This window comes from Geotrypetes seraphini, chromosome 3 (genome assembly GCF_902459505.1).
Source record: "Geotrypetes seraphini chromosome 3, aGeoSer1.1, whole genome shotgun sequence".
Lineage (NCBI taxonomy): Eukaryota > Metazoa > Chordata > Amphibia > Gymnophiona > Dermophiidae > Geotrypetes > Geotrypetes seraphini.
In genome coordinates, this window is record NC_047086.1 from 104,354,723 (window position 1) to 104,367,986 (window position 13,264).

The 13,264-nt window shown below is 43.5% G+C and overlaps 1 protein-coding gene across 15 annotated transcripts in view; it reads right to left on the minus strand.

The window, feature by feature from the left end:
* PUM2 (pumilio RNA binding family member 2) overlaps positions 1-13,264 on the minus strand; it is a 315,445-nt gene that overhangs the window by 259,447 nt on the left and 42,734 nt on the right. For 13 of the 15 annotated variants that reach the window (XM_033938772.1, XM_033938771.1, XM_033938770.1 and 10 more), the window contains exon 2: positions 6,795-7,167. The exons of 1 other annotated variant lie outside the window; for it this stretch is intronic. In XM_033938772.1, coding sequence (XP_033794663.1) covers positions 6,795-7,154 — 360 coding nt within the window. In that variant the 5' untranslated portion in view covers positions 7,155-7,167. The remainder of the gene's footprint in view (positions 1-6,794; positions 7,168-13,264) is intronic. One more of the 15 variants, XM_033938776.1, reaches the window with a different exon arrangement.

The window sequence follows — 13,264 nt, forward strand, 5'->3', positions numbered from 1 at the left end:
AAAAAAAGAAGGGGGCATGGAGAGAGAAAGACAGACAAAAAGAAAAAAGGGGCACGGAGACAGAGAGACAGAAAGAAAAAAGGGGGCATGGAGAGTGAAAGACAGACAGACAGAAAGAAAGAAGGGGCAGGGAGAAAGAAAGAAAGGGGAGGGGGCAGGGAGAGAGAAAGAAAAAGTTGGGGGAGGGAATGAGGTGTGGAGGAAAGGAAGCATACAGGAGGCTAAAAGAAGGGAAGAAATATAGGATGCAGTCAGAAGAAGAAAGTGCAGTCAGAGACTCATGAAATCACCAGACAACAAAGGTAGGAAAAATGATTTTATTTTCAATTTAATGATCAAAATGTGTCCATTTTGAGAATTTATATCTGCTGTCTATATTTTGCACTATGGCCCCCTTTTACTAAACCGCAATAGTGGTTTTTAGCACAGGGAGTCTATGAGCATCGAGAGCAGGGCATTCAGTGCAGCTCCCTGTGCTAAAAACCACTATCATGGTTTAGTAAAAAGGGAGGGGTGTCTATTTTTGTACAGTTGTTACTGAGGTGACATTGCATAAAGTCATCTGCACTTGACCTCTTTGAAAAAAAAAACCCCGGAATATAAATAATTAACATTTTCTCTACATACAGTGTGCTTTGTGGGGGTTTTTTAAATTTTATTGTTGGTAGATCATTTTGACTTGGTCATTTTAAAAGTAGCTTGCAAGCCCAAAAAGTGTGGGCATCCCTGGCCTATAGGATGTGCCTCTCAGTGCAAGAGACACATCCTGTAGACAGTCGGCCAGCATCTCTCCTCCTTCTCCCCAGCGTCTCCTGGCACTCCTGGATTTTCGGGCGGCACACACTTTGCAATTCACTGGGCTAAAGGCTGAAGCATAAGAGCTACCATACTGGGACAAGACTGAAGGTGCATCAAGCCCAGTATCCTGTTTCCAACAGTAGCCAACCAAGTCAAAAGCACCTGGCAAGATCCCAAAGAGTAAAACAGATTTTGTGCTGCTTATCCTAGGAATGTTCTCATTAGATACCATTGACTCGTGTTCGACTCTGATTGTAAGTCACCCTCTTTGTCTGGTTTCTTCAATCTTCACAAACATGATGTGTCCAGTGATCTCTCTCTCTTCTGATGGTGTGACCAAAATAAGACAGTCGCAACTTCATCATTTGGGCACAAGTGACATAGCCGGTATGATCTCATCCAGAATTGATTTGTTATTTCTTTTGCGGCCCACAGCACAGCATACATAAAATCCTTCTCCAGCACAAAGCTCAAATAAAAGTCAATCTTCTTTCTGTTTTGTTTCCATAGTGTCCAGCTTTTGCATCTATAATTGATCACAGAGAAAATGAGTGCATGGACAAGTCTGATCTTCGTTTGGGGTATTAGTTCCTTGCCTTTGAATACTTTGTCGACAGCCTTCATTGAAGTGCAATCAAGTGCTATTCTGCCCTACTACCATGTTTCCCCGAAAATAAGACCTACCCTGAAAATAAGCCCTAGCAGGATTTTCGGGGTAGGTCTTAATATAAGCCATACCCCAAAAATAAGCCCTAGTCCCAGGATTCGCCAGCAGTTTCCCTTCCCTCCCTCCCATCCCTTGTGCAGCTGGACCCTTGAACAAGCATCCCCACCTGAGCACCCGCCCCCGCCACACCACCATCCTTCCCTTCCTCCCATTTGAACCCTGCCGACCGCGAGCGAGCCCTACTTACCTCCCTAAGCAGCATCGGGCCGGCAGCACTCTAAACGGGCTGCTTCAGCCTTGAAAGCCCGTGAATTCACTCTGCCGCATTATTGATGACATCATCAATAATGCAGCAGAGTAAATTCACGGGTGGACAAGGCCGAAGCAGTCCGTTGAGAGTGCTGCTGGCCTGACGCTGCTTAGGGAGGTAAGTAGGGCTCGCTCGCAGTCAGCAGGGTTCAGATGGGAGGAAGGGAAGGATGGTGGTTTGGCTGCGTGGCGGGTGCTCGTTTAAGGGTCATGCTACACAAGGGATGGGAGGGCGGGAAGGCTAGAAGCTGGGCAAGGGTCCTGCTGCACAAGAGATGGGAGGGAGGGAAGGACAGAAGCTGGGCAAGGGTCCTGCTGCACAAGGGATGGGAGGGAGGGAAGGCTAGAAGCTGGGCAAGGGTCCTGCTGCACAAGGGATGGGAGGGATAGAAGGCTAGAAGCTGGGCAAGGGTCCTGCTGCACAAGGGATGGGAGGGAGGGAAGGATAGAAACTGGGCAAGAGTCCTGCTGCATGAGGGTGGGGAGGAAAGATGCTGCACATGTGGGGGAAAGGAAAGAGGAAAAATGAGGGTGAAGGAGAGGAAGGGCCAGATGATAATGTACATACCACGAAAATAAAACCTAGTGTGTTTTATGGGCCAAAAATTAACATAAGACACTGTCTTATTTTCGGAGAAACACGGTAGTTGCTTCTTTGTTACGAAAGAGCCCAGGAGATTGAAATCCTTTAAAACTTCTATTGCTTTCAAGCCAATCAGCCAGCGGCCTCAAACAGAGCAGAAGGGCAAGAAGATTGCTCCCGCTCTGTGTACCGGCTGGCTTCTAGGGACCCGAAAGGTAAGTGAGGGAGGTGTGGTTGTCAATTTCAGCAAGCACAGGAGGCAGAAGCAATTCCTCCTGTCCCATCCACTGCGAGGCCGCCAAGGAGGCGGGAAGTTTTGGATTCGGCCGGGACTAGAGACAGGGGGGGGGATCCCTCATGTCCCAGCCCACCACTAAACCCTGTGGAGACCTGCAAAACATCCAGGAGGGGGGCAGGTAGGCAATGGCCCAAATATACGCCAAGACCCTCATTTTGGGGCCAATTTTTGGCCCAAAAATCTCAGCTTTTATTCAAATATATACGGTATAAGTTGTTTTGTACATATTTGGTAGACCATTTGGAAAGCAGAGTTTTCTGCAAATCTGTAGGCATTCTGATCAAACATTATGTATCAGTGAACTACTAACCAAAGAGGCCAACAACCTCTACTGGATATAACATTTTAAACATGGCATTCTGCAATTTTTACTGTAACCACTGCAATCTTATGAAACATGCAATAATGAATGTGGCAGGGCAAAGGTTTCAACACCCTTTTAATCAGTATTTGTAACATCTGTTCTGGTAGAAAAACACTTTCAAATGTTAGGTCACTGTTAAGCCCAAAATCATGTTTTTGTATTTTAATCTGGCACAGCATGACAATTCTTATGTTTTCCTTTAGCCAACTAAGAATTTTTCCCCATTTCTTCTTTGTTGAACCCCTGCAGCTCAGAAATTCTTAGGACTCTTTGCGTGTATGGTATATTTGAGATCACTTAACAGAATTTCAGTAATCTTCAATTCTAGTTACTGTGACGGTTATGTCAAAACCCTATCTTTTTTTCCCATAATTTCCTGTTGATTTTGAAGTATGATTTTGACTTGTTGCAATATTCAATTTATTTTTTTAGCTTCAATTTCTTCTTGCTTTTAGATGTGTTAACATTTAATTGAATCCATTCTTCTTTCCACACAACCATTCTCCTGTGGCACTGGCTCCCATACAACCCCAAAGCATGACAGATCCACCCCTGTGTTTAATGTTTGGCAAGATGTTTTGTATATTATGCAATATTGGTCAATAAATATTTTTTTTATTAATCCAAAGTTCTAAAAATGTCAGGGTTACCAAGATTCTGTATTGCATACTTTAAACAATGACTTTTATGATGAGATAAGAAAAAAATATTTTCTACAACTCTCCTATACAAGCCATTATTGAGTAAGCAATGCTATACCGTGGACTTGCAGACAACTACTTCAATGTCAACTAAACCAGTGGTTCCCAACCCTGTGCTGGAAGACCACGAGCCAATCAGATTTTCGGGATAGCTTTAATAAATATATATGTTCTTTCCTTTCCACACTGACCATTCAATCTCACCTTCGCAAAGTGGAAAGATATGGACCAGGTCCTCAGGGGATCTAAGCTAATGAGCAAGCTACACCCATTCTCTAGGGATGACCTGGATAGACTGCTCAGTTCTGAGGCAGCCATTCAAAAGTGACGCCCGTCCACGCAGCAGCGCGCTTGTGCGCCGCTGGCCCCGATGCGCCGGTAATCAGCAGGCAGCAGCCTTGCGAAGCACCAGCAACCGGCCCAATTAGGGAAGTGTCCGGGCCCAGGCATTAGCGTGCTTGTGAGCCACGGGCCCTGGCAGCCATCCACTGGCCTCCAACATTTAAAGGTACCGCCAAGAGGGTGGGGGCTGGGACAGAATTTAAGGGTGCTGGGGGACTGGGATTGAATTTAAATGTGCTGGGGAGATATGTAAAAATGATGATTGATTGGGGGGTGCTGGGTCAGAATTTAAAGGTGCTGGGGGCTGGGATTGACTCTAAATGTGCTGGGGGTATGTAAAAATGAAGATTGATTGGGGGGGTGCTGGGTCAGAATTTAAAGGTGCTTGGGGCTGGGATTGAATTTAAATGTGCTGGGGGTATGTAGAAATGATTGATTGGGGGGGTGCTGGGTCAGAATTTAAATGTGCTGGGGGTATGTAGAAATGATTGATTGGGGGGTTCTGGGTCAGAATTTAAATGTGCTGGGGGTATGTAGAAATGATTGATTGGGGGGGTGCTGGGTCAGAATTTAAATGTTCTGGGGGTATGTAGAAATGATTGATTGGGGGTGCTGGGTCAGAATTTAAATGTGCTGGGGGGCCAGGACTGAATTTAAAGGTGCTGGGGGGTATGTAAAAATGATGATTGATTGGGGGGCCGGGACAGAATTTAAAGGTGCTGGGGGTATGTAAAAATGATGATTGATAGGGGGGAGCTGGGACGGAGTTTAAAGGTGTCGGGTATATATTAGTATACAATTTGGTTCAGAATGGGTTTTTTCCTTGTTTTCCTTCTCTAAATCTGGGGTGTGTCTCATGGTGAGATGCATCTTATGGAGTGAAAAATATGGTGCTTGTTTTCTGTGAGGAGTCTATACGGCTGTATGCCCTGAATTTTGATTGTTTCTTACTTCTTAGGGCAGGGATGTCAAAGTCCCTCCTTGAGGGCCACAATCCAGTCGGGTTTTCAGGATTTCCCCAATGAATATGCATGAGATTTATTAGCATACAATGAAAGCAGTGCATACAAATAGATCTCATGCATATTCATTGTGGAAATCCTAAAAACCCAACTGGATTGCAGCCCTCGAGGAGGGATTTTGACACCCATGTCTTAGAGCAATAGAGATAATTACTAGAGAATGACACGGATGGATGCATAACCGCGGGAAACCATCTTCATGTCATTCTTTAAGGAGAGAGGGAAGAATCAGAGTATAATTGGGCACAACCACTGACCCGCAAGCTTTGCTTTGAAAAATGCTGGTGTAGAAGGACTAAGGTTGAAATAGACACTAAAAAATGACATGGGATTATTTCCCATGGTTATCCGTGGGAACGGTGATGAATTTTGTCACCGTGTCATTCTCTAATAATTACCACCATAGGAACACAAGCAAGCTCATTACTCAATTTATTTTGTGGTTCCCAAGAAAGACCTATCCTAGGACTCAAAGATTCAATACAGCATTGACAGTCCAGAATTTACAGATGGAGACTTTCTGCTCAATCATAGTAGCAGTGCAACTCAGGGGATTTTTTGCTTCAGTTTTTCCAAAGCATATTCCATATTGCCATCTGAGATGCTCACAAGTGCTTCCTACATTTCTGTTTGGAAGAATTCTGAGCTCTCCCATTTGACCTCATTATAATATTTTGAACCTTCATCAAAGGTGATGGAGGTGGCAGCAATGGCATTCCTGTGCAAGGTGGGATCAGAATTCATCCCCTACCTTTACAATTGGTCAATTTAGGGAGACTCAGCGCCAGAGTCTAGAAGAACAATGGCTCAGGTGGCCTCTTTCTTGCAGGCCTCAGTTGGGTTCTTAATTTTGTCAAGAGTCACCTTGAACCAGTTCAGTTCCTCAAGTATCTGAAGTTTTGTTTTGATAGCTGTCAAGGGTTAGTCTCCTTTTCTGTAGACTTGAATAAGCAAGCTTTGGCCCTAGTTGCAGGCCTTCTGTGCTCTCCTGATGCTGAGGACTTGGGATTACTCGAAGTTTCTGGGAGTCATGACAGTGGTCTTGAAGGTAGTGCTATGGGCTTAGTTTGGCAGAGTTCATTGTCTGGATAGGATACCTCTGGTCACTAGTTGAAGCTGCTTGGTCCATCAGATGCCTGTGAATCGAGTGTCTTTAGAAGACCAGAGCAAGAAAATGTTTAGAAAATCCCTCAAAAATATTTGCAGACATACTTTTCTAACCTGTAATATTTTTTTTTATTCCCAGCATTAAGAAAATGGATTACATTATCACAATAATTGTTATATCCAGTTAAGTAAAGGAACAAGCAAGGCAGAATACTGAAGGCAGAGAATATTGTAGAGACAGGAAGTGGTACATAGTGTATAGTATACCTCCCCAAAACATGAGTCAATCTTGTGAAAATTAACTACAAATAAAGAATTGGGAATACTTTCCAACTTCAAAACATATTAACATGCTACTTTAGACAATCAACAGTTACACACCACTGTTATGCTGTATGTTCCTAGCTCATAATGACTAACTGCTAACAGTGCAGTCATCCATTCTCGGCCAACATTAAGTCAGAATATAAGATATGTTCCTTATTCTGAGTACTATTTCCCACCATGTAATAACACAGATTTTTATCATTTCCATTTTAAAAATCACATGGGCATAAGCCTAACAAACATTAAAAGCTTTTGAATATAAAGCAAGCTACCTACCGAGTGCTCTACATGAGCGCTATCTCCTGTGGGCCAGCGGTGTTTGCTAGAGTAGCCACTCAGCTGCTCACCAGCTTGCCTCTGGAAGAAATATCCAACTGTGGCATCATCCTGAGACCGTCCACTGAGAGGTCCCTGAGCACTGGATGCACCTGACACTGCAGCTGCAGGGACTGCATGGGTATTACTTCCACCTGCATGAGGCACTGAAGCACCAGAACCTGGCCCTGATGTTGCTCCACCAGTTGGGACAACCCTTACTCCAACCCCACCAGGATCCTGACCTCTGCTTGCATGCATCATTCCTCTGGTCTCCAGCCAGGCCACTTCATTCATCCCTAGGACACATGGAATGCTCATTCCACGTAGAAACCTACAAAAAAAAATAAAAAAGGTCTTGATAAAATATTCTACCCCCATGACTTTCCTCAAAAGACATTAATGGGAATTCAAGATAGATGACTGCAGAAGCAAACCAGAAATGGAGGTGCATCAGAGGTCTCTCTAGAAAAAAAAATGAATTAAAAAATAAAATACCATAATATCTTATGATCCTTCAAAAATACTTTGTAAACTTACCTATCTCAGCCCCTTATGTACAATTATCTGGATCTGAACTTGTTCCATCTTCCCAGGCTTCACTTATTTAGAAATTTCTGTTTCTTCTTAGTTTATGTGATTTGTATTTACAACATTAAAGCTTAATAAGAGATATGGAAAACTTGTAAATGTCAGTTGAATGACTCTGGATGTTTTAGGCAAATTCATTCATTCATTCATTCTTGGAAAATATTCATTTTAATTTTCTACTTGGATTAAAGCTTAAAGTACAGCTCCAGTTGTGGAAAGCTGCAAAGGAATTTCATTTTCAGGACAACTAAGCAAGCAGATGGAAACTACGCAGAATCTGATACTACCAAGGCAGAACTGCTAAACGAATACTTCTGCTCAGTATTCACCTGTGAAGCACCGGGAGCTGGTCCACAACTACAGATAAGAGACAGCCAAAATGACCTGTTTCATGATTACGAGTTTACACCCAGTAGCGTCTACCACGAACTTTCAAGACTCAAAGTAGACAAAGCCATGGGACCAGACAATCTACATCCCAGGGTACTCAGAGAGCTGAGTGAAGTTCTGGCTGAACCACTATCCATGCTCTTCAATCTTTCCATGCGCACGGGAAAAGTACCCCTAGACTGGAAAAGAGCTAACGTAATTCCACTCCACAAAAAGGGCTGCAGAACAGAGACAGAAAATTACAGACCAGTGAGTCTTACATCCATAGTGTGCAAACTCATGGAAACACTAATCAAACAGAAACTTGACAAAATTCTAGATGAAGAAAATTTACGTGATCCACATCAACACGGATTTACCAGGGGAAGGTCCTGCCAATCTAATCTGATTGACTTCTTTGACTGGGTGACCAGTCATCTGGACGCCGGGGAGTCCCTAGACGTGATATATTTGGACTTCAGCAAAGCTTTTGATAGCGTCCCACACCGCAGGCTGTTGAACAAACTAAAATCGATGGGATTAGGAGATACATTCACTACATGGGTAAGGGATTGGCTAGATGGTAGGCTTCAAAGGGTGATGGTAAATGGTACCCCCTCCGAAACGTCAGCAGTGATGAGTGGAGTACCTCAGGGCTCCGTCTTAGGGCCGATTCTATTCAATTTATTCATAGGAGATTTGACCCAAGGGCTTATGGGAAAAGTATCACTGTTTGCCGACGATGCCAAACTATGCAACATAGTACACAAAAGCAGTGTGCCTGACTTTATGACGCAGGACCTACGACAGCTGGAATAGTGGTCATCAACTTGGCAGCTAGGCTTCAATGCTAAAAAATGTAAAGTAATGCACCTAGGCAAAAAAAATCCACACAGAACTTACACACTAAATGGTGAAACCTTGTCCAGGACCACGGTGGAACGTGATTTAGGAGTGATCATTAGCGATGATATGAAGGCTGCCAATCAAGTAGAGAAGGCTTCGTCCAAGGCAAGACAAATGATGGGCTGCATCCGTAGGGGTTTTGTCAGCAGAAAACCTGAAGTCATAATGCCACTGTACAGATCCATGGTGAGACCTCATCTCGAGTATTGTGTTCAATTCTGGAGACCACACTACCGGAAAGATGTGTTGAGAATTGAGTCGGTTCAGCGAATGGCTACCAGGATGGTCTTGGGGCTCAGGGATCTCACGTATGAAGAAAGGTTAAAAAAACTGCGGATGTACTCACTGGAGGAGCGAAGAGAGAGGGGGGACATGATTGAGACCTTTAAATATATCACGGGGCGTATAGAGGTGAAAGATGATATCTTCAGTCTTACAGGGCCCTCGGTAACCAGAGGACACTCGCTGAAAATCAGGGGAGGGAAATTTCAAGGTGATGCTAGGAAGTACTTCTTCACCGAACGGGTGGTCGATCATTGGAACGAGCTGCCTCAGCAGGTGATTGAGGCCAACAGCGTGTCAGATTTTAAGAGAAAATGGGATATTCATGTGGGATCTATAGGGGAGAAAGAATCAGGGAGTGGGTCATTGGTATGGGCAGACTCGATGGGCTATGGCCCTTTTCTGCCGTCAATTTCTATGTTTCTATAAATTAACTTTCTTATTAAAAAAAAAAAGGACCAAACACTATCACCACTACCATCCTCATGAATATTTAGTGTGGTTATTAGAACTAGACCAGATGCAACACTAAGTATCTGCTCTAGAAACTAAACCTCTTAGGATAAGCAGCATAGAATTTGTTTTCTACTTGGGATCTAGCTAGGTACTTGGAACCTGGGTTGGCCACTGTTGGAAACAGGATTCGGAGCTTGATGGACCTTCAGTCTGTCCCAATATGGCAATTCTTATGTTCTTCTGATATGCCAAAATACACTCTGTGATTCTAAGACACACCCTGTACATCTCTGTATATTACAACTATAAAAAAATTCAACACCTCTCCTCCTTTAGATCAATGTTTCTCAACCTTTTCAAGCCAAGTACCCCCTAAGCATAACAAATACCATCCGAGTACCCCCGCTCAAACTCCGCCCAACTCCACCCCCATAATAATAATAATTGTAATGCAATTTCTTCCATCCATATTTCATATACACACAATATAATCATTAATACATAATGGTAACCACAAAATTAAAAAAACAGAAAGCACACTGTACACAGAGAAAATTATAATTATCATTTATATGCGGGGGTTTCAAAGATGTCAAGGCAGATGACTTTAATTATGCAATGTCACCTCAGTAACAATTATAGAAAAATAGATAAATATAGTGCAAAATATATACAGCAGATATAAATTCTCAAAACTGACATATTTTGATCACTAAATTGAAAATAAAATAATTTTTCCTACCTTTGTCTGGTGATTTCATGAGTCTATAGTTGCACTTCCTTCTGACTGTACATCCAATTATTCTTTCTTTCTTTCTGCCTTCTACACGCATCCACTCCTAAAGACCTCATTCCATTCTCTAACCAACATCTCTGTCCATCCAGGAATCTAATTTTTCTTCCTCTCTCTCATCCTCCAGATCATGTGCAGCATTTTTCACTACTGCCCACCGGCCTCATGCCCATTTCTCCAAAACCATGCCACTTCTCTCCAACACCATCACTATGCCCAACATTCCTACCCCTTGCATCCCCTTCAATCTATCCCTCTGGTCCTCTCCACCACCATATCCAACATTTCTCCCTCTCATCCTTCTATTCCCCATGCATCTCTATGTCGCTCCTCTCTATGCCCAATTTTCCTCTTCCTTTCCCCATGTGCACCATCTCTTTCCCTCTCATTCACACAATTGTCCCTTTCTATTCCCTCCCTCCCTCCTTCCTTCCTATGTCCCAAGTCTTACTGTATTGAGCTGAGTACCAAGGGAATGGGATTCAATTCCCTCTGCAGCTCTACTGCACGTCACTTAACCAATCATCTAGAAGCCAACCTTGGAACAAGGAAAAATTATGTTCTTACCTGTTAATTTTCTTTCCTTTAGACGCAGCAGATGAATCCAGAGACCAATGGGATAGCACACATCTACCAGCAGGCGGAGATAGAGAAACTGATTAACAGGTTGTCCTATTGGCTTGCACTCCTCCTGTATCTTCAGTATAGCTCCTTGCCCAAGCATCCGTAACCATCAATAGGCATAGCATGTAAAAAGCTTATTTCCCATAACAAATCTCAAAAGGCAATAATACAGAATACAACCATCAATAAACTTTGAAAGTTGCAAAAGAAACAACCGACAGACAATATCCAGAAAGGGTGGGGCTCTGGATTCATCTGCTGTGTCTAAAGGAAAGAAAATTAACATGTAAGAACATAATTTTTCCTTCCTTAGCAACAGCAGCAGATGAATCCAGAGACCAATGGGATATAGCAAAGCAATCCTCAATCTGAAGCAATCGCCGCCTCCTCAACAACCGAAGCACTAAACGCGTCCACCGCATGCGCCCCCACATCCAACCGGTAATGCTGAGACCAAGTAGCCGCAAGACAAAACTCCTCCCAGGAAAAAAACCTCTGGACCGAGTCCAAGAAGTAGTCATCGCTCTGGCGGAATGGTCATGAAGTTCTTTCACCAATGCTTCATTGCCATTAAGCAAGCATAAATAATGTCCTCCTGGACCCATTGAGCGATAGAGGCTTTGGACGCCGTCATATGTTTGAGGCATCCCTTGTAGAATACAAAAAGGTGATCTAAACAACTAAAAGTCGTTAGAAACCTAGCTTGCGGAGAACGCTACGCACTTTCAAAAAATGCAGTGAATAAAAGCACGTCTCCCCATTTCTCCTCCCAGGAAGAAGGAAGGAAAAGTGAGTGTCAAAAGAAAGGATGACACCTCCTTAGAAAGAAATTGTGGTACCGTCCGAACTGACACCCCAGATTTTGTAAATCAGAAATAGGAATTCCTGCCGAACAAGGCCTGCAACTCAGAAAACCGCCGAGCTGAAGGTATGGCCACAAGAAACCCCATGTTCAACGGCACAGCCCTTTAGAGTCTCAAAAGACAAGGATGAAATGAAGCTTTCGGTAAATAGCAAAGAAGTACTTAAGACTGTACTCCGGAAAGGGCTTTCTAAGAGGTGTATGAATATACCTTACTCCGTTTAGGAACTGAAGTACATGAAGCTGAGAAGTAAGCGAAGAGCAATATACCTAGCCCTTGTAACAAGCTAAGAATGGCACTTGAAGCTGAAGGGAATTGAATGTTAAGCCCTTGGCAATACACTTGTGCCAAAAAAGAACTCTGGAAGGGTACAAATGTTGAGAAGTACCCAAGAAAGGAAAAACCTTGAAAAGGAAGCAGAAGCCACAGGTGAAGACGTCTGTATCGCCTGGATAAGAGAAGAAACAACCTGCTTCGCAAAACTCTTATACATCAGCCTTGACTTTTCAAAAGCTAGACGTAATACCAAAGTAGTACGAATATCCATGTTGATCGGACCCTAGATGAGCAAATCTGGAGATACCCGGAAACTCAACAGTCCGGCTGTCGAAAGACTCATCAGATCCGCATAGCAAGGATGGCGCAGCCAATCCAGAGATTCTACAAATACTGTGCCCTGAAAGCGAGCTTGAGATGGCAAATCCAAGCCATCATCAGCCAGGGGAAAACACTGAAAAGAGAGAAACTAGAGGTGAGAAAGAAGCCACGCTGCTACCCCCTCTGACTCCCACTCCCTGTGCCTGCCGAAGAAGCTAGGAAGCTTAGAATTTCGAGACGAGGCCATGAGGTCTACTTCTAGGAGATCTCACTTCCATAAAAAGAGCTGGAATGCCTGAGCCTAAATTCTCAATATCCAGGATGTAGAAGATTTCACTATTACTAACATTTACACTATCTAGAGCAGTGGTTCTTAACCTGGGTTCGACCGAACCCCAGGGGTTCGGTGAGTCAGTCTCGCGGGTTCGGCGGAGGTCAAAACACACCTCCGACTCATATAGCGCTTCGGTCACGTTCAATCATCTATCAGTTATTCAGTGATTTTGATCAAGACTGATCGTGTACTCGGTTTCTTGATCTATCAATCTGAAACTAACGCCTTATATACATCAATCAATTCCTGATCAAAATTTGTGATTTAACTGTTAGATGATTGAACGTGACCGAAGCGCTTATGATTCGTGATGATACGCCCCGCTTGTCGATAATTGGCTGCAGGTGATCACGCAACATCGCTTGGCCTATCTGTGCTGCAGGGGATTTGATGCGCACAGTAGTCGAATTGTAACTGTTGTGATGGTACGTCGTGTGATACCTATCTTAATATTTTAATCCCTTACTAACTATGTCGAGCAAAATACGAAAGTGGTCGGACGAATATGTACAATATGGATTCACATGTATAACGGAACGTGATGGGAGTCAGCGTCCTAATTGCATGATTTGCAATGCCAAGTTGAGGAATTCTAGTCTAGCTCTGGCAAAACTAA